A 23203-nucleotide genomic window follows, 5' to 3' on the forward strand; every position below is an offset into this window, starting at 1 on the left:
AATCCTAGCTCTTTTCATTGGCCTCTGGCCACATGAAAATCTGTTGGTTTTCAGGTTGTCTAGGGCTTTTAGAAAGGCCATTCAGGGGCCGGGCGCGGTGGCTCAAGCCTGTAATCCCAGCACTTTGGGAGGCCGAGGCGGGTAGATCACGAGGTCGAGAGATCGAGACCATCCTGGTCAACATGGTGAAACCCCGTCTCTACTAAAAATACACAAAATTAGCTGGGCATGGTGGCGCGTGCCTGTAATCCCAGCTACTCAGGAGGCTGAGGCAGGAGAATTGCCTGAACCCAGGAGGCGGAGGTTGCGGTGAGCCGAGATCGCGCCATTGCGCTCCAGCCTGGGTAACAAGAGCGAAACTCCGTCTCAAAAGAAAAAAAAAAAAGGAGGACTGAAGAGGCTGGATGTGTTGGCTTACGCCTGTAATCCCAGTACTTTGGGAGCCTGGGGCGGGTGGATCGCTTCAGCACAGGAGTGCATGACCAGGCCAGGCAACATGGCGAAACCCCATCTCTACTAAAAACACAAAAATTAGCCAGGTGTTGTGGCACATGCCTGTAATCTCAACTACTCAGGAGGCTGAGGCCAGAGAATCTCTTGGAGGTAGAGGTTGCAGTGATCCGAGATGATGCCACTGCACTCCACCCTTGTCGACAGTGCAAGACTCAGTCTCAATACAAAATAAAATAAAAAAAGAAAGGAGGACTGAAATGTCCAGCAAATTCAATGACATTAAGATCCTGGTTACTATAGCAGGAGCTTTTGGTGTAGCAGTTAGGTTGGGAGGAAACCAAAATGCAATGGACTGGGTATGAGGCAAATGGGGATGAGTAAAAAATCTGGCCATCAAGGCTGGGCACAGTGGGTCATACCTGTAACCCCAGCACTTTTGGGAGGTTGAGGTGAGTCGATCACCTGAGGTCAGGAGTTTGAGACCAGCCTGGCCAACATGGTGAAACCCCATCTCTACTAAAACTACAAAAATTAGTTGTCATGGTGGCACACACCTGTAATCCCAACTACTTGGGAGGCTGAGGCAGGAGAATTGCTTCAACCTGGGAGGCGAAGGTTGCAGTGAGCCGAAATTGCACCACTATACTCCAGCCTGGGTGACAGAGTAAGACTATGGCTAAAAAAAAAAAAAATCTGGCCATCAAGCTGGGCATAGTGGTGCATACCTGTTAAGCCCAGGTACTCAAGAGGCTGAGGCAGGAGGACTGCTTCAAGCCAGGAGACCAGGAGTTTGAGACCTTCCTGGGCAAAATAGTGAGACCCTGTCTTGTATTTAAAAAAAAAAAGAAGAAGAAGAAGAAGAAAAGAATCTGGCCATCAGTGAGGAAAATTAAGTCATGGTAGCTGTTGTTGGAGACTATATCAGGTGGAGAGAGGGCTCCTATTTGAACATAGGAGAGGCCTAAACCTAGAAGATGTGTGAGGATGAATGCATCCAGACATTTTTGAGGTTCATATTTTAGTGTCCTGGTACCATGTCAGTGCTGCTGCGTGTTTAAGGACCTTGATTCTGAACCTGAATGTAACATACTGGTTATTCTTCAGGGTTAGGATTCAGGGTTAGGATTCTTTTTTTCTTTTCTTTTTTTTTTTTTTTATTTTTTTTCTTTTCAGGGTTAGGATTGTTACTGATTCAGAGAAAAATACCCTACCTGAGGGGCTGATAAAGTAGTTTTGGACAGGAACTCTAAAAATGTTTGGCTGGCTTGGAAGCAGTTTATAAAGAAATTCATAATTCATTTAGTTGACTTCAATTACTTCATTATTCATTTAGCTGAATTCTTTTTTTTTTTTTTTTTTGATACAGAGTCTCACTCTGTCACCCAGGCTGTAGTGCAGTGGCACTGTCTCAGCTCACTGCAACCTCCACCTCCTGGGTTCAAGTGATTTTCCTGCCTCAGCCTCTGGAGTAGCTAGAGTTACAGTCACCCACCACCATACCAGGCTAATTTTTATATTTTTAGTAGAGACTAAAAATTGATTGTATTTTTAGTAGAATTCTAATTCAACTAAATGAATAATTAGTTATGAAATTAGTTACGAAATTTATTTAGTTATAAAATTTATGATTCATTCATTGATAACCACCTTATTGCTGAGATTTGGTGGTTACCTGGAGCTGTCCTGGATATGCAGTGTTTTCATATTACTACATTCTGCTGTGCTTCCTTTTTAGGAAACTCGAAGGAAGGAAGGCATTGTGAAGCTGAAGCCTCATGAGGAACCTCTTCGTTCCGAGATCCTCAGTGGAAAATTCACCATCTTAGTGAGTCTTTAGGGACATAATCTTGTAGGGCCTCGTTACTGCCTTTTCTTAACTGGTGTCATGTTTGGACTTTGTTCCTGCATACGTTATCCTGAATCTAGAGAGTCTCCAGAGTTAGGAGCAGATGTGAAACAGCCATGCAGTTTGTTATACAATTATTGAGTTGCTAATGATAATTGAATAACTGAATTACGGAAAATCAGTTGTACAGTAGACTTAGAAAAGTTTCTTCATTTGGTCCATTAAGGTTATTGATGGTCTTTGCGATAGATATGCGATGTGTCAGACACCCATGCATCCATATTTAACACAAGCCCTCCACTTAGCTGAGACCTCAGCGTTTCAAGTAAACATATAATGGCACTTTTAAGGCAGAGGGTGGAAATCATGATCCTGTTGCCTGGTTCTCTCCTGCTGCTTGTTTCTTTGGCCATCCTGCTGGGGAAGTTAGCTAGGAAGTCATCTTTTGATCTGTCTGCAGTTGAAGGGCAAAGAGAATGTGATTTTTTTTCTTACCACAGAAATAAGGTCCAGAGAGTCCTGAGAGAATCAGGCAAGGGATGATATTAACATTCTTCCCTCTGGGGAGAAATTGGTGAGGTCAGGGAATTATTGTTAGCATCTGTTTTCTTCACGTATCAAACCCTTATCCACTGTATGTCTTAGTAACTGCTGTGGTTTTCTATTTGATTTTTAAATGTTTCTTGTTTTATTTGCTTTAGAATGTTCGGGACCCAACAGGAGCCTCCATTGCCCTCTTTACTGCCAGGTTGCATCATCCCCACAAGTCAGTCCAACATGTGGTACTTCAGGCTCTGTTTTACTTGCTAGACAGAGCTGTGGATAGGTAAGCACTGAGATTATTTTTTAGGTAGTCTACATGCAGGTAGGAAAGTGACAGTTTTTGACTTGATTAAATTCATCAGTACCTTCACCATTCTCCTAGAATGTGCCCTGGGCAATGCTATGGATAGAAAACAGTCCATGTCAGCTGGGCATGGTGGCTCATGCCTGTAATTCCAGCACTTTGGGAGGCCAAGTCAGGTGGATCACTTGAGGTCAGGAGTTCGAGACCATCCTGGCCAACATGGTGAAACCCCATCTCTACTAAAAACACAAAAATTAGCCAGGTGTGGTGGCATGTACCTGTAGTCCTAGCTACTCAGAAGGCTGAGGCAGGAAAATCGCTTGAACCTGGGAGGCAGGGGTTTCAGTGAGCCAAGATTGGGCCGCACCTCCAGCCTGGCAACAAGAAAAAAAAACAGTCCATGTCCTTCAGGACATGGCATGTTTACAGGCAGTATCAAAATGGTGGGTATTCTGTCTTTTTACCACCTTGGCTCTATGTCAGGAAAACAGAAGCTGAGAAAGTCAATTATCAGCAGTCTTCAGTGTATAGGAAACTACTTATTGAAAGAGAATGAGGAGGAGATGACCTGTGCTGCTTCTTTTTGTTTATATCAGAACCTTCTACGGCCTGTTTCTTTGTCTGCATAACAGGAATAATGCCATTTAGCTCAAAGGATTTTGGGACTCAACATTCAGGGCTGGGCTGGGTGTGATGGCTCACACCTGTGATCCCAGCACTTTAGGAGGCTGAAGTGGGCAGATTACTTGAGGACAGGAGTTTGAGACCAGCCTGAACAGCATGGTGAAACGATGTCCTGATAAAAAGACACAAAATTAGCTGGCCATAGTAGCATGCACCTTTAGTCCCAGCATTGGCGGGAGGAGGGAGGCGATGTTGCTGTGGTAGGAGGATCACTTGAGCCTGGAATGGTGAGGCTTTAGTGAGCCATGATGATGCCACTGCACTTCAGCCTGGATGACAGAACGAGACCTGTCTCAAAAAAAAAACAAAAACACGCACACAAACACATGCACGCATACACACACACACACACACACACACAAACTGCACACAAAACAAACAACAACAACAAAAACATTCAAGGAAAAGTCCAAATGTATAAAGCAAAAATCATCCTTAATAAAAACAGGTACATAGCTTAGGTCATCACTCTCTCCCTGCTTAGGTAAATGGTATTGTTACAATTCAGTGGACAATGAAACTCAAGTCCCAAGAGGTTTTTTACAGTCATCACCTGTTAGCCCAGCTGGTTCTAAGACCCTGGTTTCTTCACTCTTGGGCAGTTATTTGTATCCTCCCATGCTGTCTTTCTGATATTCTTTTTTCCCTGGTCCTTGCAATTTAGTTTCTTACTGCTCTCGCCATTTTTGGCTGGGCCTCTGGATTAGAAGTGCTATATTGAAGCTGGGCACATTGACTCATGCCTATAAACCTAACACTTTGGGAGGCTGAGATGGGCAGATTGTCTGAGCTCAGGAGTTTGAGACCAGCCTGGGCAATATGATGAAACCCTGTCTCTACTAAAAATACAAAAAAATTGCCAGGTGCGGTGGCGTGTGCCTGTAGTCTCAGCTACTTGGGGAGGCTGAGGCATGAGAATTGTTTAAACCTGGGAGGTGGAAGTTGCAGTGAGCAGAGATCATGCCACTGCACTCCAGTCTGGGTGACAGAATCAGACTCTGTCTAAACAAAGCAAAAAACTTTAATTGTGGCCAGGCGTGATGGCTCATGCCTGTAATCCCAGCACTTTGGGAGGCCAAGATGGGTGGATCACAAGATCAGGAATTCGAGACCAGCCTGACCAACATGGGGAAACCTTGTCTCTACTAAAAATACAAAAATTAGCTGGGCATGGTGGTGTGCACCTGTAATCCCAGCTTCTCAGGTGTCTGAAGCAGGAGAATCGCTTGAACCTGGGAGGCAGAGGTTGCAGTGAGCCAAGATCGCACCTCTGTACTCCACCCTGGATGACAGAGCAAGACTCTGTTTTAAACAAACAAAAAAGAATTCTCCTATAGCTCAGAAGGATAAATGAGAGGCTCCTTTCCCAGAAAATCCAGTATTGGTCTTCCTCCATGGAAGGCTTAGAGTCAGAACTCTCATGTAGGCATGTCAGGATGCATGGAGGAGGCCACATCTTGCTTTTTCCATTGTGAGTGTTGGATCTCACAAGACAACCACACAGCTAAATGTAGTTAAAACTTAGGTTTTATGATATTCATTCATTTCCTAAAAACCCTCAGTGACTCCTAATTATCCAGAGGGAGCATGTAAGCTAAATAAATGTGAACTCGTTTTCTCCAAGCAAAACATTCTCCCCAGTGAATAGAAAATCTTGTTTTCCTGTGTTACTTTGAACTACAGTGGTCTTACCTCTCCCTTTGTTTTATTAAATCTTACACTTTCTTCAAGGCCCAGCTTCCATGACTGGCTCCCTCCCATTCCAACCTGTCATAAACAAAATTAGGTTTACTCTGACCTTAATAAGAGTCATTATCAATACCAGCCATTATGTACTTATATTATACATGGCTTTATTATACCATTTATCTTACACTGTTATTAGATTTTTCATCTACCACTAGAATGTGAGCTCCTTGAGGGCAGGGAACTTTCTTTTTAAAATATATAATGGAAAATATCCAAATTTCTGTAGGTCGAGAATGGTATCATTAACGTCTACATATCCATCATCTATCTTCTTCAAAGTGATCTGTAACCAGTCTTGTTTCATTGGTAGCCCCTCATGGATCTCCTACCCTCAATTTCTTTCTTTATTTTTTTTTTTTTGAGACCAGATCTTGCTTGTCACTTAGGCTGGAGTGCAGTAGCATGATCGTAGCTCACTGCAGCCTTCAACTCCTGGGCCTAAGAGATCCAGAGATCCTCCCATCTCGGCCTCCCGAAATGCTGGGATTACAAGCATGAGCCATTGCCTCTAGCCTCTCAGTTTTTTAAAAAAAACAAATGTCAGGCCGGGCGCGGTGGCTCAAGCCTGTAATCCCAGCACTTTGGGAGGCCAGGGTGGGTGGATCACGAGGTCAAGAGATCGAGACCATCCTGGTCAACATGGTGAAACCCTGTCTCTACTAAAAACACAAAAAATTAGCTGGGCATGGTGGCACGTGCCTGTAATCCCAGCTACTCAGGAGGCTGAGGCAGGAGAATTGCCTGAACCCAGGAGGCGGAGGTTGCAGTGAGCTGAGATCGCGCCATTGCACTCCAGCCTGGGTAACAAGAGCGAAACTCCGTCTCAAAAAAAAAACAAAAAAACAAATGTCAGGGACTGTGTTTTCTCTTGGCGTTTTCTCTAAAGTGTACCTCAGGAATCAGACTCAGTAGGCAATCAGTCAGCTGTCATTGTAAATATTAAACTGGGTGCAGTGGCTCATGCCTGTAATCCCAACACTTTGGAATGTCAGGCGAGAGGATCGCTTGAGTCCAGGAGTTCCAGACCAGCCTGGGCAACGTAGCAAGATCTCATCTTTACAAAAAAATTTAAAAATTAGCCAGGCATGGTAGTGCATGCCTGTAGTCCCAGCCACTCATGGAAGGCTGAGCTGGGAGGATCACCTGAGCCCTGGGAGGTCAAGGCTGCAGTGAGCCATGATTGTGCCACTGCACTGCACTCCAGCATGGGTGACAGAGTAAAATGCTGTCTTTAAAATATATATATTCTGGCCGGGCATGGTGGCTCAGCCTGTAATCCCAGCACTTTGGGAGGCTGAGGTGGGTGGATCACCTGAGGTCAGGAATTCGAGTCCAGCCTGGCCAGCTTGGCGGGGCCTCAAGCAGTCTTCGTGTCTCAGTCTCCCGAAGTGCTGGGATTACAGGTGTGAGTCACTACACCTTGCCTGTGCCACACATTTTAACAGCATCTTGGATCTTTGTGAATCATAGTGTCCTCTGGGGTTGTAAAAAGGAGTCAAGGCCGGGCACAGGGACTCACACCTGTAATCTCACTACTTTGGGAGGCTGAGGCGGGGAGGGGGGCCGATCACTTGAGGTCAGGAGTCTGATAGCAGCCTGGCAACATGATGAAACCCCGTCTCTACTAAAAATTAAAAAATAAATAAGGAAAGGAGTCAAGATTTAACACTAATGTAACATATTAGGGGCCAGTTGAAACCAAGTCCGCTGGAGAAACTTTCATGTACCTCAGAATTAGACATTTTTGAAATGTTAGCTCATGGGTGGGGACTTCTGCCTTGGAATTTGTAAAAGGGATGAAGGTATAGAGGTTCCCAGGAAGTGATGGTGCAAAAATAGGATACAAAATAACTTTGAGGCTGGGCATGGTGGCTCAAGCCTGTAATCCCAGCACTTTGGGAGGCCGAGGTGGGTGGATCACCTGCGTTCAGGAGTTTGAGACCAGCCTGGCCAACATGGCGAAACCCCGTCTCTTCTAAAAATACAAAATTAGCCAAGTGTGGTGGTGCATGCCTGTAGTCCCAGCTACTGGGGAGGCTGAGGCAGGAGAATCACCTGACCCCGGGTGACGGAGGTTGCAGTGAGCCCAGATCATGCCATTGCACTCCAGCCTGGGCAACAAGAGTGAAACTCCATCTCAAAAAAAAACAAAAAAGAAAAAACAATAACTTTGAGACTCCTGATTCCAGGAGTGTTTTGTGGCAGTTTTCTCAATTCTAAATAGATACGAAAACTGTTGCTGTCATCTGTGAGTAGTCCAATCAAATAATTTATTCCTAATGACCATTTGGGTCTGCAAATCAGATGTAAGTATGGATCTGGCTTGGGGGAAGGGTACATCTTTGAGATATCTTTATAAATCTGGGAAATTGGACTGAGGAATACTTTCTGTGTCTTCAAATGTTCCTCAGTTTGGTCTGGGAATAGGCTTACTTTTTTTCTGAGACAGAATCTCGCTCTGACTTCCAGGCTGGAGTGCAGTAGCACAATCTTGGCTCACTGCAACCTCCACCTGCTGTGCTCAGGCAGTTTTCCAGCCTTAGCCTCCTGAGTAGTTGGGATTACAGGCATCTGCCACCATGCCCAGCTAATTTTATATTTTTAGTAGAGATGAGGTTTCACCATGTTGGCCAGGCTGGTCTGGAACTCCTGACCTCAGCCTGCCTCAGCCTCCTGAAGTGCTCGGATTACACACATGATCCACCATGCCTGGCCATGGCTTACTATTAATACCTATTAATCTACTTTTTTCCTTCCTTCCTTCCTTCCTTCCTTCCTTCCTTCCTTCCTTCCTTCCTTCCTTCCCTCCCTCCCTCCCTCCCTCCCTCCCTCCCTCCTTCCGTCCCTCCCTCCTTCCGTCCCTCCCTCCCAGGCCATGACTTACTTTTAATACCTATTAATCTACTTTTTTCTTTCCTTCCTTCCTTCCCTCCCTCCCTCCCTCCCTCCCTCCCTCCTTCCTTCCTTCCTTTCTTTCTTTTTTAATAGAGTCAGGGTCTTGCCATGTTACCCAGGCTGGTCTTGAACTCCTGGGCTCAAGTGATCTGCCCACCTTGGCCTCCCAAAGTGTTGGGATTACAGGCATGAGCCACTTTGCCCGGCCTTACATTTTTTTAAGACAAGATCTCACTGTCTTCCAGGCTGGAGTGCAGTAGCATGATCTCACTCCAGCCTCCACCTCCTGGGCTCAAGTGACCCTTCCACCTTAGCCTCCCAATTAACTGGGACTATAGGCACAGGTCACTACAGGATGAGGTATTGTCATGTTGCCCAGGCTGGTCTCAAATTCCTGGGCTCAAGCTGTCTGCCCACCTTAGCCTCCCAAAGTGCTGAGACTAGAGGCGTGAGCCACCATGCCCAGCCTTAATCTACTTTTTAAGAATGCTTTTCAAAGGCCGTATATGAGTTTGTTCTCTTCCTCCATTGGATCATAAGAGACAAATTTACTATCATTGAGCTTAGAGGCAGTTTTGTTCTACAGAGTTTTCTACAGGTCTGAAATATGTTTTAGAGATGGGCTTCTAGTCTACTGAATTACAATTCAGTGACCATTTATTTTTAAGGGCTGGGCTAGGGACTGTTGGGGGTAATGAGTTGAACAACAGGTTCTTGTCCTCTAGGAGAGAATTGCATGGCTACACAGAGTATGTTAAGGCCACAGAAAAATCCATAGGAGGATTTATGGGGCTTTAAGGGAAAAAGCAATTGGTAGTATATTTGATTACAGTTATCAGGGAGACTTTCATGGCAGAGGAAACTTTGGGGTTGAGTATGGAATGTGTTATAGGATTTTGTAGGCAGATCTAGAGGGGTGGGAGAAAACAGTTCAGATTTTGATAACTTGGTTGCTGTAGAGCATTCTCAACCTAGGAGAGTGGCATTTAGTAAATCTGGATAAATCTGCATTAATAAACATAGCAGATACCAAAGATAAGCGACCTTTTTGTAAGACCAGTGTGCAGGCAGGCAATTGTTTTGATCCTAGATGTGTCCCGTCCTCTCGGGGTTTGTTTTGGCATTAGGCTTTCCACCTGCCTCATCCATCTTCTTATAAACGTTTTTGTTTAATGGTTGATTTATAGCTTTGAAACTCAGAGGAATGGACTGGTGTTTATCTATGACATGTGTGGTTCTAATTATGCCAACTTTGAGCTGGATCTTGGCAAGAAAGTCCTAAACCTGCTGAAGGTAAGGCTGTGGGAGGGCCCTCTCAACTTTCCTTTTCAATGCTTGGGATTTTTTTTTTATTATTCTTTGGGAAAAGATTTAAGAATGATGCAAGCTTCAGACATTATGTTCCACGTAAAGGTCATCTGTAAATGCTGACTACTGTCTGCCTCCTTAGAACCAGAAATGGTCTTAAAAGTTAAGTGGGAGGAATTCAGGTAAAAAATACACAGAAACATTCTGAGTCATAAAAGTGGGATGGGCTGGGGGCCATGACCCACACCTGTAATCCCAGCACTTTGGGAGACTGAGGCACACTTACGTGTCTAAGGCGCATATGAAACATACATAAATTTCTTGCTTAGACTTGGGTCCCAGCCCCAAGATACCTCATGATGTTTATGCAGATATTCCAAAATCTAGAAAAAATTCAAAATCTAAAACACTTCTGGTCCCAAGTATTTTGGTTAAGGAATACCCAACCTGTGTTATGAATGGTGCTGTTATGAACATTCTTAAACATGTTTTCTGGTTCGTATGTGTAAAAGGATCTCTAGGGGAGTATTTCTCAACCTTGTTTTATTATTGCCTCATTAAGGAGCCTTTTAAATATTTCTCCCTAATAATTCCTCTTCTAATGAAATTTTATTACCATGATATACTGTATATCTCTATGTACTCTTTTTAACATTTATTTTTTATTTATTTTGATTTTTTATTTTATTTTTTTTGACAAGAGTCTCACCTTTGTCGTCCAGGCTGGAGTGCAGTGGTGCAGGCTCAGCCGACTAGAGTGCAGTGGTGCAGTCTCAGCCGACTAGAGTGCAGTGGTGCAGTCTCAGCCGACTAGAGTGCAGTGGTGCAGGCTCAGCCGACTAGAGTGCAGTGGTGCAGTCTCAGCCGACTAGAGTGCAGTGGTGCAGGCTCAGCCGACTAGAGTGCAGTGGTGCAGGCTCAGCCGACTAGAGTGCAGTGGTGCAGTCTCAACTGACTAGAGTGCAGTGGTGCAGTCTCAGCCGACTGCAGCCTTCACCTCCCAGTTTCAAGCAATTCTCCTGTCTCAACCTTCTGACTAGCTGGGATTACAGGTTCCTGCCACCACACCTGGCTAATTTTTTTACTTTTAGTAGAGATGGGGTTTCACCATGTTAGCCAGGCTGGTCTCGAACTTTTGATCTCAAGTGATCTGCCCACCTTGGCCTCCCAAAGTGCTGGGGTTACAGGTGTGAGCCACTGCAACTGGCCTTATTTTTTAAGTAGAGACAGGGTCAGGCAGGGCACTGTGGCTCACGCCTGTAATCCCAGCACTTTGGGAGGCCAAGGCGCGTGGATCACCTGAAGTCAGGAGTTCGAGACCAATCTGAGTAACATGGAGAAACCCTGTCTTTACTAAAAATACAAAATTAGCCAGGCATGTTGGCACATGCCTGTAATCCTAGCTACTAGGGAGGCTGAGACAGGAGAATTGCTTGAATACTGGAGGTGGAGGTTGTGGTGAGCCAAGATTGCACCACTGTACTCCAGCCTGGGCAACAAGAGCAAAACTCCATCTCAAAAAAAAAAAAAAAAAAAATAGTGAGACCCTGTCTCTGTGTTGCCCAGGCTGGTCTTGAACTCCTGGACTCAAGCAGTCCTCCCTCCTTGGCCTCCCAAAGTGCTGGGATTACAGGTGTTGGCCACTATGATTGGCCTCTTTATGTACTCTGTATATAAAAAGAGTAAGTTTGTTTTTTTTTTTTTTTGGTTCACCTCACCCTGCTCACATACTAATTTGACTTCTTTGGTGAGGTGACATCTCCCCCATTAAGAATGCATGCTCTAGCGCCAGGCGCGGTGGCTCAAGCCTGTAATCCCAGCACTTTGGGAGGCTGAGGCGGGTGGATCACGAGGTCGAGAGATAGAGACCATCCTGGTCAACATGGTGAAACCCCGTCTCTACTAAAAATACACAAAATTAGCTGGGCATGGTGGCGCGTGCCTGTAATCCCAGCTACTCAGGAGGCTGAGGCAGGAGAATTGCCTGAACCCGGGAGGCGGAGGTTGCGGTGAGCCGAGATCGCGCCATTGCACTCCAGCCTGGGTAACAAGAGCAAAACTTCGTCTCAAAAAAAAAAAAAAAAAAAAAAAAAAGAATGCATGCTCTAGGGTATAAGCCTAGGAGTGGCTTGCTGGGTCCCAAAGGCTGTGAAGATTTAACCTTATAAGACAATGCCAAACTGTTTTCCAAAGTGGTTGTACCCACTTGCCATGTGTAAAAATTTCTATTGATCTGCATCCTCTCCAGGACTTATTAATGTCAGACTTCTTAATTTTTTTCCCCAATTAAATGGATATGAAATGATATCTTGTGGTATAACTTGCATTTCTTTTATTAGTTAAATTAAGTATCTCTTCATATATTTTTAGCTGTATATTTTTTCTTCTGTGAAATGCCTATTTGTGATTTGTCCATTTAGGAATTAATAGTTTGTAATATATTATTGATTCTAATCCATAAAGAGATATGTATACATACATATACACATAATGTGTGCACACAGCAAACTGTGCCTTAACTTGTAGCTTGTTTTTTCACTTTTTATGAAGTCCTTTTGACTAACATAAGTCTTTTTTTTTTTTTTTTTTAAACCAAGTCTCGCTCTGTCTCCAAGGCTGAGTGCAGTGGCATGATCTTGGCTTACTGCGACCTCTGTCTCCCAGGTTCAAGCAGTTCTCATGTCTCAGCCTCCCAAGTAGCTGGAACTACAGGTGCCCACCGCCACACCCGGCTAATTTTTGTATTTTTAGTAGAGATGGGGTTTCACCATGTTAGGCTCGTCTCTAACTCTTGACCTCAAGTGATCTTCCCACCTCAGCCTCTCATAGTGCAGGATTACAAGTGTGAGCCACCACGCCCGACTTCAAAAGACTGATTTTTATTTGACATGTCACTCTCTGTTCTCTTCAGTTACCCTTTAGTTCTACTGATTTGGGGAATCCCTAGCACTCCTCTATGGAGAATAAATAGCATCTAGAACAAAATTCTCCAAAGGCCTCTTCACTGGTGTGGTAAACTACTTTCATCTTTTCCTCCAAAGATGCAACAATTTATTTCAGAGCCTAAAAGTCCAAGGTCCTTTTAACCACCAAATCAAAGACCATTCTAGGAAAACGCCTGTTATTTCCACAAAATGATAAATAGAAAGTCGAAGCTATTACATCTCCTTTTTCAGAGCAAAGAACTCGGACATGACTGTCTGGGGGTACCTGCTGCGGTCACCAGGATGGGTGGCAGCTTGGTCAGTGGCGAATAGCCTGCAGCTTTCTCCAGTGTAAATTACAAAGGACTTACCCCTCAGTCCCAAACCTTTCCTCAAGGGATTAAGAGAAGCCAGTGATGGTGAAACTTAAGTAGGGAATGGATTACAGAGGCTAACTGGTATCTGTAGGTGAACCAAATCTACAGATGTATCTATATGAACATGCAGCTTGCAAATACAGAAGAATACATAGTTGGGGTGTTTTCTGGACATCTGGATGAAGTTTTACTAAAGTATAATACTGTCCTCTGTCTCAGAGGTGTGGAAGAAGAGAAATAGGAAGGGGAAATGAAAGAATAGCATCTTTTCTGGGGGATTTTAAAATACATATATTTTTTTTTTTTTTGAGACGGAGTTTCGCTCTTGATACCCAGGCTGGAGTGCAATGGCGCGATCTCGGCTCACCGCAACCTCCGCCTCCTGGGTTCAGGCAATTCTCCTGCCTCAGCCTCCTGAGTAGCTGGGATTACAGGCACGCGCCACCATGCCCAGCTAATTTTTTGTATTTTTAGTAGAGACGGGGTTTCACCATGTTGACCAGGATGGTCTCGATCTCTTGATCTCGTGATCCACCCGCCTCGGCCTCCCAAAGTGCTGGGATTACAGGCTTGAGCCACCGCGCCCGGCCTTAAAATACATATTTTTAAAGTTCTGTTCATTTTTCTAATAAATAAATGACTGTATAGCACCCTCATATCCTGTCAGTTCAGTAAGTTGGTAACACCTTTTGGAAGGCATCTGGCCTTATAAATCCTTGAAAATGCACATAGCCTTTGATGAGTTCTATCTCTGAGATTATATGCTAAGGAAACAATCAGGAAAACAAAGATTTATAAAAAGAGTATTTACTGCACATTTATTTTAGATAATTAAAAATAAAGTTTAAAACTGGAAAGAAGCTGACCCCGTGACTTACATCTGTGATCTTAGCCCTTTGGGATGCTGAGGTGGGAGAATTATGTAAGGCCAGGAGTTCAAGGCCAGTCTAGGCCACATAGCAAGACCCTGTCTGTACAAAATTTAGCAGCTCGTGGTGGTGTGTGCCTATCGTCCTAGCTACCCAGGAGGCTGAGGCAGGAGGATCACTTGAGCCCAGGATATGAGGCTGCAGTGAGCTATGATTGTATGATTACATTCCAGCCCAGGTGATAAGATCTTGTCTTTAAAAAAAAACAAAAAAGAATATTCATAATCTTTAGCCAAATAATCTCAGTTTTAGAAACAGCTTCTTAAAATAATTTAAAAGGAGGCCAGGCTCAGTGGCTCATTCCTGTAATCCCAGTACTTTGAGAGGCCGAGACAGGTGGATCACTTGAGGCCAGAAATTCAAGACCAGCCTGGCCAACATGGTGAAACCCTGTCTCTGCTAAAAACACAAAAACGTTAGCTAGGCATGATGGCACACGTCTGTAATCCCAGCTACTCAGAAGGCTGAGGCATGAGAATTGGTTGAACCCTTGAACAGAGGTCATGCCACCACACTCCAGCTTGGGCGACCAAGGGAGACTCTGTCTCAAAAAGAAAATTAAAAGGAAAAGGTAAAATGAGCATATCAGGATGATTAAGGCCTGAAAACAAACTGAATAATCAGAATGATGGTTATGTGGTTAATTAAATTACTTATGGCATATTTACTCCACAGGATATTGTGACTTTGTTGAAACTGACAAATAGTCTAAGTTGGGGAAGGGAGGGACTTTTTAATATGTAAAAGTCAAAAACAAAACAGCTACCCATATAGAAAAAAATGTCAGATTCCTACATCTCATACTATGTTCAAAAATGAACTTCAGATAGATTAAAGTCTTAAGTAACAAAAATAGGCCACGCGTGGAAGCTCACGCCTGGAATCCCAACACTGGGAGGCCAAGGCAGGCAGATTGCTTGAGCCCAGGAGTTTGAAACCAGCCCGGGCAACATGATTTAACTATCTGTACCAAATACAAAATTAGATAGGCATGGTAGTACATGGTACTTGGGAGGCTGAGGTGGAAAGATCACTTGAGCCCAGGAGGTCAAGGCTACAGTAAGCCATGATGGTGCCACTGCGCTCCAGCCTGGGCAACAGAGTAAGACCTTGTCTCAAAAAAACAAAACAAACAAACAAACCAAAAGGACAAAAACAAAAGTTTAACATTTTAAAAGAAAATAGCTCCTCAAATGTGGACAAGTGGAAACAACCCAAATGACCATCAGCAGATGAATAGATAAGCAAAATGTAGTATATTTATGATGAAATATGATTCAGCCTTAGAAAGCAATGTAATTCTGAGACATGCCATAATATGGATTAACCTTAGAAACATTATGCTAAGGAGGATAAACCCGACAAAAAAGGACAAATATGGCAGGGCACGGTGGCTCATGCCTGTAATCCAAGCACTTTGGAGGCCAAGGTGGGCAGATCACCTGAGGTCAAGATCAGCCTGACCAACAGGGTGAAACTCCATCTTAAAAAAATAATAATAAATAAATAAATAAATAAATAAAGGACAAATATAGTAGCATTCCACTAACATAAGGACCTAAAATAAGCAAATTCATAGAGACAAAAAGTAGAACAGAGGTTACTAGGGACTAGGTGGAGAAGGGAATAGGAAGACATTGTTTAATGGGTACAGAGTTTTTGTTTGCAAGGATGAAATAGCTGAAAATGAATAGTGGTGATGGCTACATCGTGAACATACTTAACACCAATAATGGTACACTTAAAATGGTTTAAGGCGGGGCGTGGTGGCTCATGCCTGTAATCCCAGCACTTTAGGAGACTGAGGCAGGCAGATCACCTGAGGTTGGGAATTTGAGATGAGCCTGACCAACGTGGAGAAACCCTGTCTCTACTAAAAATACAAAATTAGCCAGGCATGGTGCAACATGCCTGTAATCCCAGCTACTTGGGAAGCTGAGGCAGGAGAATCACTTGAAGCCAGGAAGTGGAGGTTGCAGTGAGCCGAGATTGCGCCACGCACTCCAGCCTGGGCAACAATAGTGAACTCTGTATCTTGGAGGAAAAAATGATTTAAAAAGTCAGTTTTGGGCCAGGCGCGGTGGCTCAAGCCTGTAATCCCAGCACTTTGGGAGGCCAAGGAGGGTGGATCACGAGGTCAAGAGATCGAGACCATCCTGGTCAACATGGTGAAACCCCGTCTCTACTAAAAATACAAAAAAATTAGCTGGGCATGGGGGCACGTGCCTGTAATTCCAGCTACTCGGGAGGCTGAGGCAGGAGAATTGCCTCAACCCAGGAGGCGGAGGTTGCGGTGAGCCGAGATCACGCCATTGTACCCCAGCCTGGGTAACGAGCAAAACCCCATCTCAAAAAAAAAAAAAAAAGTCAGTTTTGTTGTGGATATTTCAATAAAAGAAACAACTTAGAAAAATTAATGCACATGGTGGAATCAGTGGCACAGCAGTAAAAAATAAATAGTACTTTTTCTGACATTAAAGTAGAAAAGGATTTAAGACACAAAACACACTAACTAGAAAACATTAATACATTTGACCATATCAAAATTAAGAACTTCAAGCCGGGAACAGTGGTTCAATCCCTATAATCCCAGCACTCTGGGAGGCCAAGGTAGGCAGATTACTTGAGGTCAGGAGTTTGAAACCAGCCTGGCCAACATAGTGAAACCCTGTCTCTACTAAAAATACAAAAATTAGTCTAGTGTAATGGTGCAGTTTCAGCTACTTGGGAGCCTGAGGTGGGAGGATCATCTGAGCCTGGGTGGTACAGGATACAGTGAGCTGTGATTGTGCCACTGCACTCCAGCCTGGGTAACAGAGCAAGACTCTGTCTCTAAAACAAAACAAAACAAAACAAAACAAAAACAGGACAACCAACCAAACGAAAAAACTAACTACTGTGGATTAGGAATGAATGATTTTTCATCTTTATGTCTTGTGTGGATCAGGCTATCTCCTTTTTTTTAGATATCATTTGCCATAGTGCGTGTTAGATTATATTTATTGATTGGTAAATACATAGATGAACTAATAGATAAAAAAAGATTATACATACACAGATTATCAGACTGAATGAAAAGTTATGAAAGAGAAATTTTTAAAATTTTTATTTATTATTATTATTTTTTGAGGCAGAGTTTTGCTCTTGTTGCCCAGGCTGGAGTGCAATGGCACGATCTCAGCTCACTGCAACCTCTGCCTTCCCGGTTCAAGTGATTCTCCTGCCTCAGCCTCCTGAGTAGCTAGATTACAGGCATGCGCCACCATACCTGGCTAAGTATTGTATTTTTAGTAGAGACAGGGTTTCTCCATGTTGGTCAGGCTGGTCTCAAACTCCTGACATCAGGTGATCTGCCTGTCTTGGCCTACCAAAGTGCTGGGATTCCAGGTGTGAGCCACTGTGCCCGGCCACTATTACTATTCTTTTGAGACAGAGTTTCCCTGATTGCCTAGGCTGGGATGCACCGGTGTGATCTCAGCTCACTGCAACCTCTGCTTCCTGGGTTCAAGTGATTCTACTGCCTCAGCCTCCCTAGTAGCTGGGATTACAGGTGCGTGCTACCACACCCGGCTAATTTTGTATTTTTAGTAGAGACCGGGTTTTGCCATGTTGGCCAGGCTGATCTCGAACTCCTGACCTCAGGTGATCCACCCGCCTTGGCCTCCCAAAGCACCCGGATTATAGGCATGAGCCACCACGCCTGGTCAGGAAATGTTTAATGTTCAGTTTATTCACAATCTCATTTTTCCTTCAGGTTTTAATAACAGAACTTTTTTAGGAGGCATATACGTATGCTGATGTGTGATGTGTGTAGGATTTTTGTTGAGATGAGAAGTCAGAATAGCTTTTGATCCATAAAGCTTATGGTAGACAAGAACTTAACATTGTTATTTTTAAAGGAAAATCAGCTTCTAATTTCTTTATTTTGTTTAACCACTTTCTCTAGCTGCTGAGGTCAAACCTGAATTAGGCTGTAGACTCCCCCTGCTGGGTAAGAATGGAGAGAAGAGCAGAAAACCTTAACTGTGGGCTTGAAGAGTCGCAGGTTCCATTACCCTCCAATCCTCATGTGTTTTTTCCACAGGGAGCCTTTCCAGCTCGTTTGAAGAAGGTGCTGATTGTGGGGGCACCCATATGGTTCCGAGTGCCCTATTCCATCATCAGCCTCCTCCTGAAGGACAAAGTCCGGGAGAGGGTAAGGCAAGCTCGCCCTTTTTTGTTTGGAAGAGAATAGATACATTCTCATCTCTACCGGTGAATTCCTCCCAATTAATGGGACCTTCAAAAAATCTTCCTGGTTTGTCTCCTAGAGCATGTTCTGCTTCTGTTAGTGCATTCACTCACATTATCTGCCTGATGCATTAGTCGGCTCATACAGCTCATACACACTGCCGCTCTTACTGTCCTACAAGCTTCTTGAAGTTCGAAACTAGGCACAGTTTATCTGGCTCTCACTTTCTGTAGCGCCTTGCATAAGATGGTACTGAAGGAATGTGTCCTGGAGGTAACTTAGGATGGCCCCTACTTCCAAAATTTTTCCTAGTGCTGCATAGCCCTTTAATACTTAGCAGCTTGTAATATAATCGCATTAGCTGAACTGGCATTTGAATTTGTTCAACTGGAAACATCATTCAATCCCTTTGACCACCAGGGTTGTGGAGGGGAGTTTTTCATTATGTCTCTTTCTATATTTATTCCTGGCATTGTTTTCTCAAAACATTGTTTTTCATGTTTTCTCAAAACATGTTTTTCAAAACACTGTTTTCTCAAAAACATCTTGTTGTTTCCCAATTTCAAAAGCATTCAAAATTAATTCTGGGCTGAGTATAGTGACTCACACCTATAATCCTAACACTTTGGGAGACTGAGCGGGAAGCTTAAGGCCAGGAGTTCGAGACCAGGCTGGGCAACATAGTGGGACCCCATCACTACAATAAAACCAAAAACTAATTCTGCTATAATCTCCTGAGTGGTCCATGATAAAGGATTTATGGTCTTAGTTACTGATTGCAGCCATTGAAAGACAGGACATATGAGAGCATAGACATTCGGTTCTGCAGAAGCTACTTAGAGACCTAATGATGAAGAGTAGGAGAGATCTTTTCTGTTTTTTTCTTTTTTGGTTTTTTTTTTTTTTTTTTTTTGGCAAACAGGATGGAAAGTCTTTTTTTTTTTTGAGATGGAGTTTCACTCTTGTCACCCAGGCTGGAGTGCAATGGCACAATGTCAGCTCACTACAGCCTCTACCTCCAGGGTTCAAGTGATTCTCCTGCCTCCGCTTCCCAAATAGCTGGAATTACAGGTGCCCACCACCATGCCCAGCTAATTCTTATATTTTTTTAGTAGAGATGCTGTTTCACCATGTTGGCCAGGCTGGTCTTAAACTCCTGACCTCAGGTCATCCACCCTCCTTGGCCTCCCAAAGTGCTGCTATCACAGGTGTGAGCCACCTTGCCAGCCAGAGAGATCTTTTCTAAGGTAACTCTTTGAGAGAACTCCATAGGCAAGTCCTTGCTCTTGAATTACAGGAATGATACATGCATATGTAAACTCAAAATAAATTAAGTACTTTTTGTAGTCCAAGCACTGGTTCCTGATCATTAAAAATTAAGTGAGACAGTCTTTACCTTCAAGTAGCTCATGGTCTTGATAGGGAAGACAGAGATACACATGTGAGGACTTTGGCTCTGGAAGAACGCAGATGAGCATATTGCCTGAGGCAGTCAGGGAAGACTTCACAGAAGAGGTGAGCTCTGCTGGTCCATGATGAGGCAGAGGAGGAAAAGAAGGCATTCCAAGAAGAGCCGATGCAAAAGAGATGAGATTTTAGGAGGAGCAGCATCCCCATTCCACAGAGATCCTAAGGAGAACCAGTTAAGCTAGTTTGTTCCAGCATGGCAATGTCCAAGCAGGGAGCAGAATTAAGTCTTACTATTACTACAAAAAATTAGCCGGGGTTGGTGGTGCTGTGTGTCTGTAGTCCCAGCTTTTTTTTTTTTTTTTTTTTTTTGAGACGGAGTTTCGCTCTTGTTACCCAGGCTGGAGTGCAATGGCGCGATCTCGGCTCACCGCAACCTCCGCCTCCCGGGTTCAGGCAATTCTCCTGCCTCAGCCTCCTGAGTAGCTGGCATTACAGGCACGTGCCACGATGCCCAGCTAATTTTTTGTATTTTTAGTAGAGACGGGGTTTCACTATGTTGACCGGGATGGTCTCGATCTCTTGACCTCGTGATCCACCCGCCTCGGCCTCCCAAAGTGCTGGGATTACAGGCGTGAGCCACCGCGCCCGGCAGTCCTAACTTCTTGAGGGACCAAGGTGGGAGGATCATTTGAACCCAGAAGGTTGAGCCTGCAGTGAGCTGTGATCATGCCACTACACTCCAGCCTGGGTGAAAATGTTGAGACCCTGCCTCCAAAAAAAAAAGTGCTATCCAACATTTTTCCTGGGCTACCCTGCTTCTGGGTGGCTTGCTTTCATAGATAATCCTATTTTTGTGAACCCCTATATCAAGCTGAGTAAACCACAAGCTAACAGGTCTTAGAATTGGTTGTCTGAAAATGGGGTTGACAAAAATAACTACTACCTATGCATTCTTAGTGACCAAAAAAAGAGTACCAGCACGCAGAGATGCTGGGAAGCCTTGTTAATAGTATAAAGCCTTTGTTCACTATATCATCCTTTCAGAAGATGTATAACAATGTCCCTATTTCCAGGAGTGAATTTTATATATATTCTGGGAGTTCATGCTTTTATCTGGCAAATTCAGAGGACTTAATTCTCAGGCAGATGAAATGCAGTTTACAACTTTTACGAGTATACCTTGTATTTCAAGAAAATCTCCTCCCATCCTCCAGACCTCATAGAAACACATTTATTCTTTGTCACTCTCTGTATGCCTTTTCCTCCCCCGACATACTCACGTGGTTCTTTCTGACCTTCCAGATTCAGATATTAAAGACATCTGAGGTCACACAGCACCTGCCCAGGGAGTGTCTTCCGGAAAACCTGGGTGGGTACGTCAAAATTGATCTCGCCACTTGGAATTTCCAGTTCCTACCCCAGGTGAATGGCCACCCAGATCCCTTCGATGAGATCATCCTGTTCTCACTCCCTCCTGCCTTAGACTGGGACTCGGTACATGTTCCAGGTCCCCATGCTATGACTATCCAAGAGCTGGTGGACTATGTTAACGCCAGGCAAAAGCAAGGAATCTATGAGGAATACGAAGACATTCGTCGTGAGAACCCCGTTGGCACTTTCCACTGTTCCATGTAAGTAGGAACGGTTTGGGCCAGCGGTTGGTTACCAAGATGCTTCTGGCGGGCTCTGGTTCCTTCCACCCCTCACTTGCTTACCAGAGACCTCTCCTTTCATTAAGGAGCGTCACTCTCACCTAAATGTTGGTTTCTCACATGCAGAAAGAGGTACTTTCTGCTTTGATGTTTCTTACCATCATCCTATGCTCTGAAATTTCTGGAGATCTTTGGTACCAACAGGGCAACCCTGTTGGACATATTTTTGGATATTTTCCTGAAATGGAAGTGTTTTTAAAAAGGCAGGCTCGCCGGGCATGATGGCTCATGCCTGTAATCCCAGCACTTTGGGAGGCCGAGGCAGGTGGATCACGAGGTCCAGAGATCGAGACCATCCTGGTCAACATGTTGAAACCCCATCTCTACTAAAAAATACAAAAAATTAGCTGGGCATGGTGGCACGTGCCTGTAATCCCAGCTACTCAGGAGGCTGAGGCAGGAGAATTGCCTGAACCCAGGAGGCAGAGGTTGCAGTGAGCTGAGATCGCGCCATTGCACTCCAGCCTGGGTAACAAGAGCAAAACTCCATCTAAAATAAATAAATAAAAAGGCAGGCTCAAAATAGGCTACTCTCTATTCCTGTTCTCAGAGCGAATGCTGGTCTGTTCATTTGGGCAGTTTCTCCCCATAACATGGCATAACATTACCTCTTAAGGAGGTGTATCTGGTACACTTAAAATAATCCATAGTCAGCTGGGCACAGTGACTCATACCTGTAATCCCAGCACTTTGGAAAGCTGAGGCGAGAGGATCACCTGAGGTCAGAAGTTTGACACCAACCTGACCAACATGGTGAAACCCTGTCTTTACTGAAAATATAGAAGTTAGCTGGGTGTGGTGGTAGGCGCCTGTAATCCCAGCTACTCAGGAGGCTGTGGCAGGAGAATTTCTTGAACCCAGGTGGTGGAGGCTGCAGTGAGCTGAGATTGCACCACTGTACTCCAGCCTGGGCAACAGAGCAAGACTCTGTCTCAAAAGCAAAAAAAAAAAAAATCCATAGTCAGTAAGAGAGTACAGTTGCCTCATAGGACATTAACCTCTTAAAATTTTCACTCTTCCCAAATCCTATCACAGAACCATTTGGCACGTCCAGTGTGGTGGCCCACACCTGTAATCCCAGCACTTTGGGAGGCGAAGGCTGGTGGATCACCTGAGATCAGGAGTTTGAGACCAGCCTGACCAATATGATGAAACCCCGTCTCTACTAAAAATACAAAAAATTAGCTACGTGAAAGGCTGAGGCAGAGAGAATTGCTTGAACATGGGAGGCAAAGGTTGCAGTGAGCTGAGATTGTGCCATTGCACTCTAGTCTAGGCAACAAGAACAAAATTCTGTCTCAAAAACAAATTAAAAAATCCCATCGCCGGGCGCGGTGGCTCAAGCCTGTAGCGAGGCCGAGGCGGGTGGATCACGAGGTCAAAAGATCGAGACCATCCTGGTCAACATGGTGAAACCCCATCTCTACTAAAAATACAAAAAAACTAGCTGGGCGTGGTGGCGCGTGCCTGTGATCCCAGCTACTTAGGAGGCTGAGGCAGGAGAATTGCCTGAGCCCAGGAGGCGGAGGTTGCGGTGAGCCGAGATCGCGCCATTGCACTCCAGCCTGGGTAACAAGAGCGAAACTCCGTCTCAAAAAAAAAAAAAAAAAAAAAAAAAAAAAAATCCCATCTGGCTAGTTCATAACTCTGGCTCATAAGTACTTGGTAACTATTGTTGGCCACAGGACATAGATTCTTCCTTCCTTCCTTTCTGCCTGCTTCCCTCCCTCCCTCTTTCTTTTTTTTTTTTTTTCTTTCTTTTTTTAAGACAGTCTTGCTCTGTCACCTAGGCTGGAGTGCAATGGCACGATCTCGGCTCACTGCAACCTCCATTTCCT

The 23203-nt window shown here is 44.3% G+C and overlaps 1 protein-coding gene, 1 long non-coding RNA gene and 1 pseudogene across 2 annotated transcripts in view; 2 read left to right on the forward strand and 1 right to left on the reverse strand.

The window, feature by feature from the left end:
• Positions 1 to 23203, forward strand: part of PTPN9 (protein tyrosine phosphatase non-receptor type 9) — a 98557-nt gene that overhangs the window by 47086 nt on the left and 28268 nt on the right. The window contains exons 3-7 of the mRNA XM_039468926.2: positions 2189 to 2278; positions 3001 to 3125; positions 9662 to 9767; positions 18097 to 18207; positions 20956 to 21284. Coding sequence (XP_039324860.1) covers positions 2189 to 2278; positions 3001 to 3125; positions 9662 to 9767; positions 18097 to 18207; positions 20956 to 21284 — 761 coding nt within the window. The remainder of the gene's footprint in view (positions 1 to 2188; positions 2279 to 3000; positions 3126 to 9661; positions 9768 to 18096; positions 18208 to 20955; positions 21285 to 23203) is intronic.
• On the forward strand, positions 12975 to 13345 carry LOC104650080 (small nuclear ribonucleoprotein F-like; annotated as a pseudogene).
• LOC141583463 (uncharacterized) overlaps positions 18202 to 23203 on the reverse strand; it is a 29547-nt gene continuing 24545 nt past the window's right edge. Inside the window, exon 3 of the long non-coding RNA XR_012516077.1 lies at positions 18202 to 19872. This is a non-coding gene — a long non-coding RNA (uncharacterized LOC141583463). The remainder of the gene's footprint in view (positions 19873 to 23203) is intronic.

The sequence above is a fragment of the Saimiri boliviensis genome, chromosome 2 (assembly GCF_048565385.1).
Source record: "Saimiri boliviensis isolate mSaiBol1 chromosome 2, mSaiBol1.pri, whole genome shotgun sequence".
Classification (NCBI taxonomy): Eukaryota; Metazoa; Chordata; class Mammalia; order Primates; family Cebidae; genus Saimiri; species Saimiri boliviensis.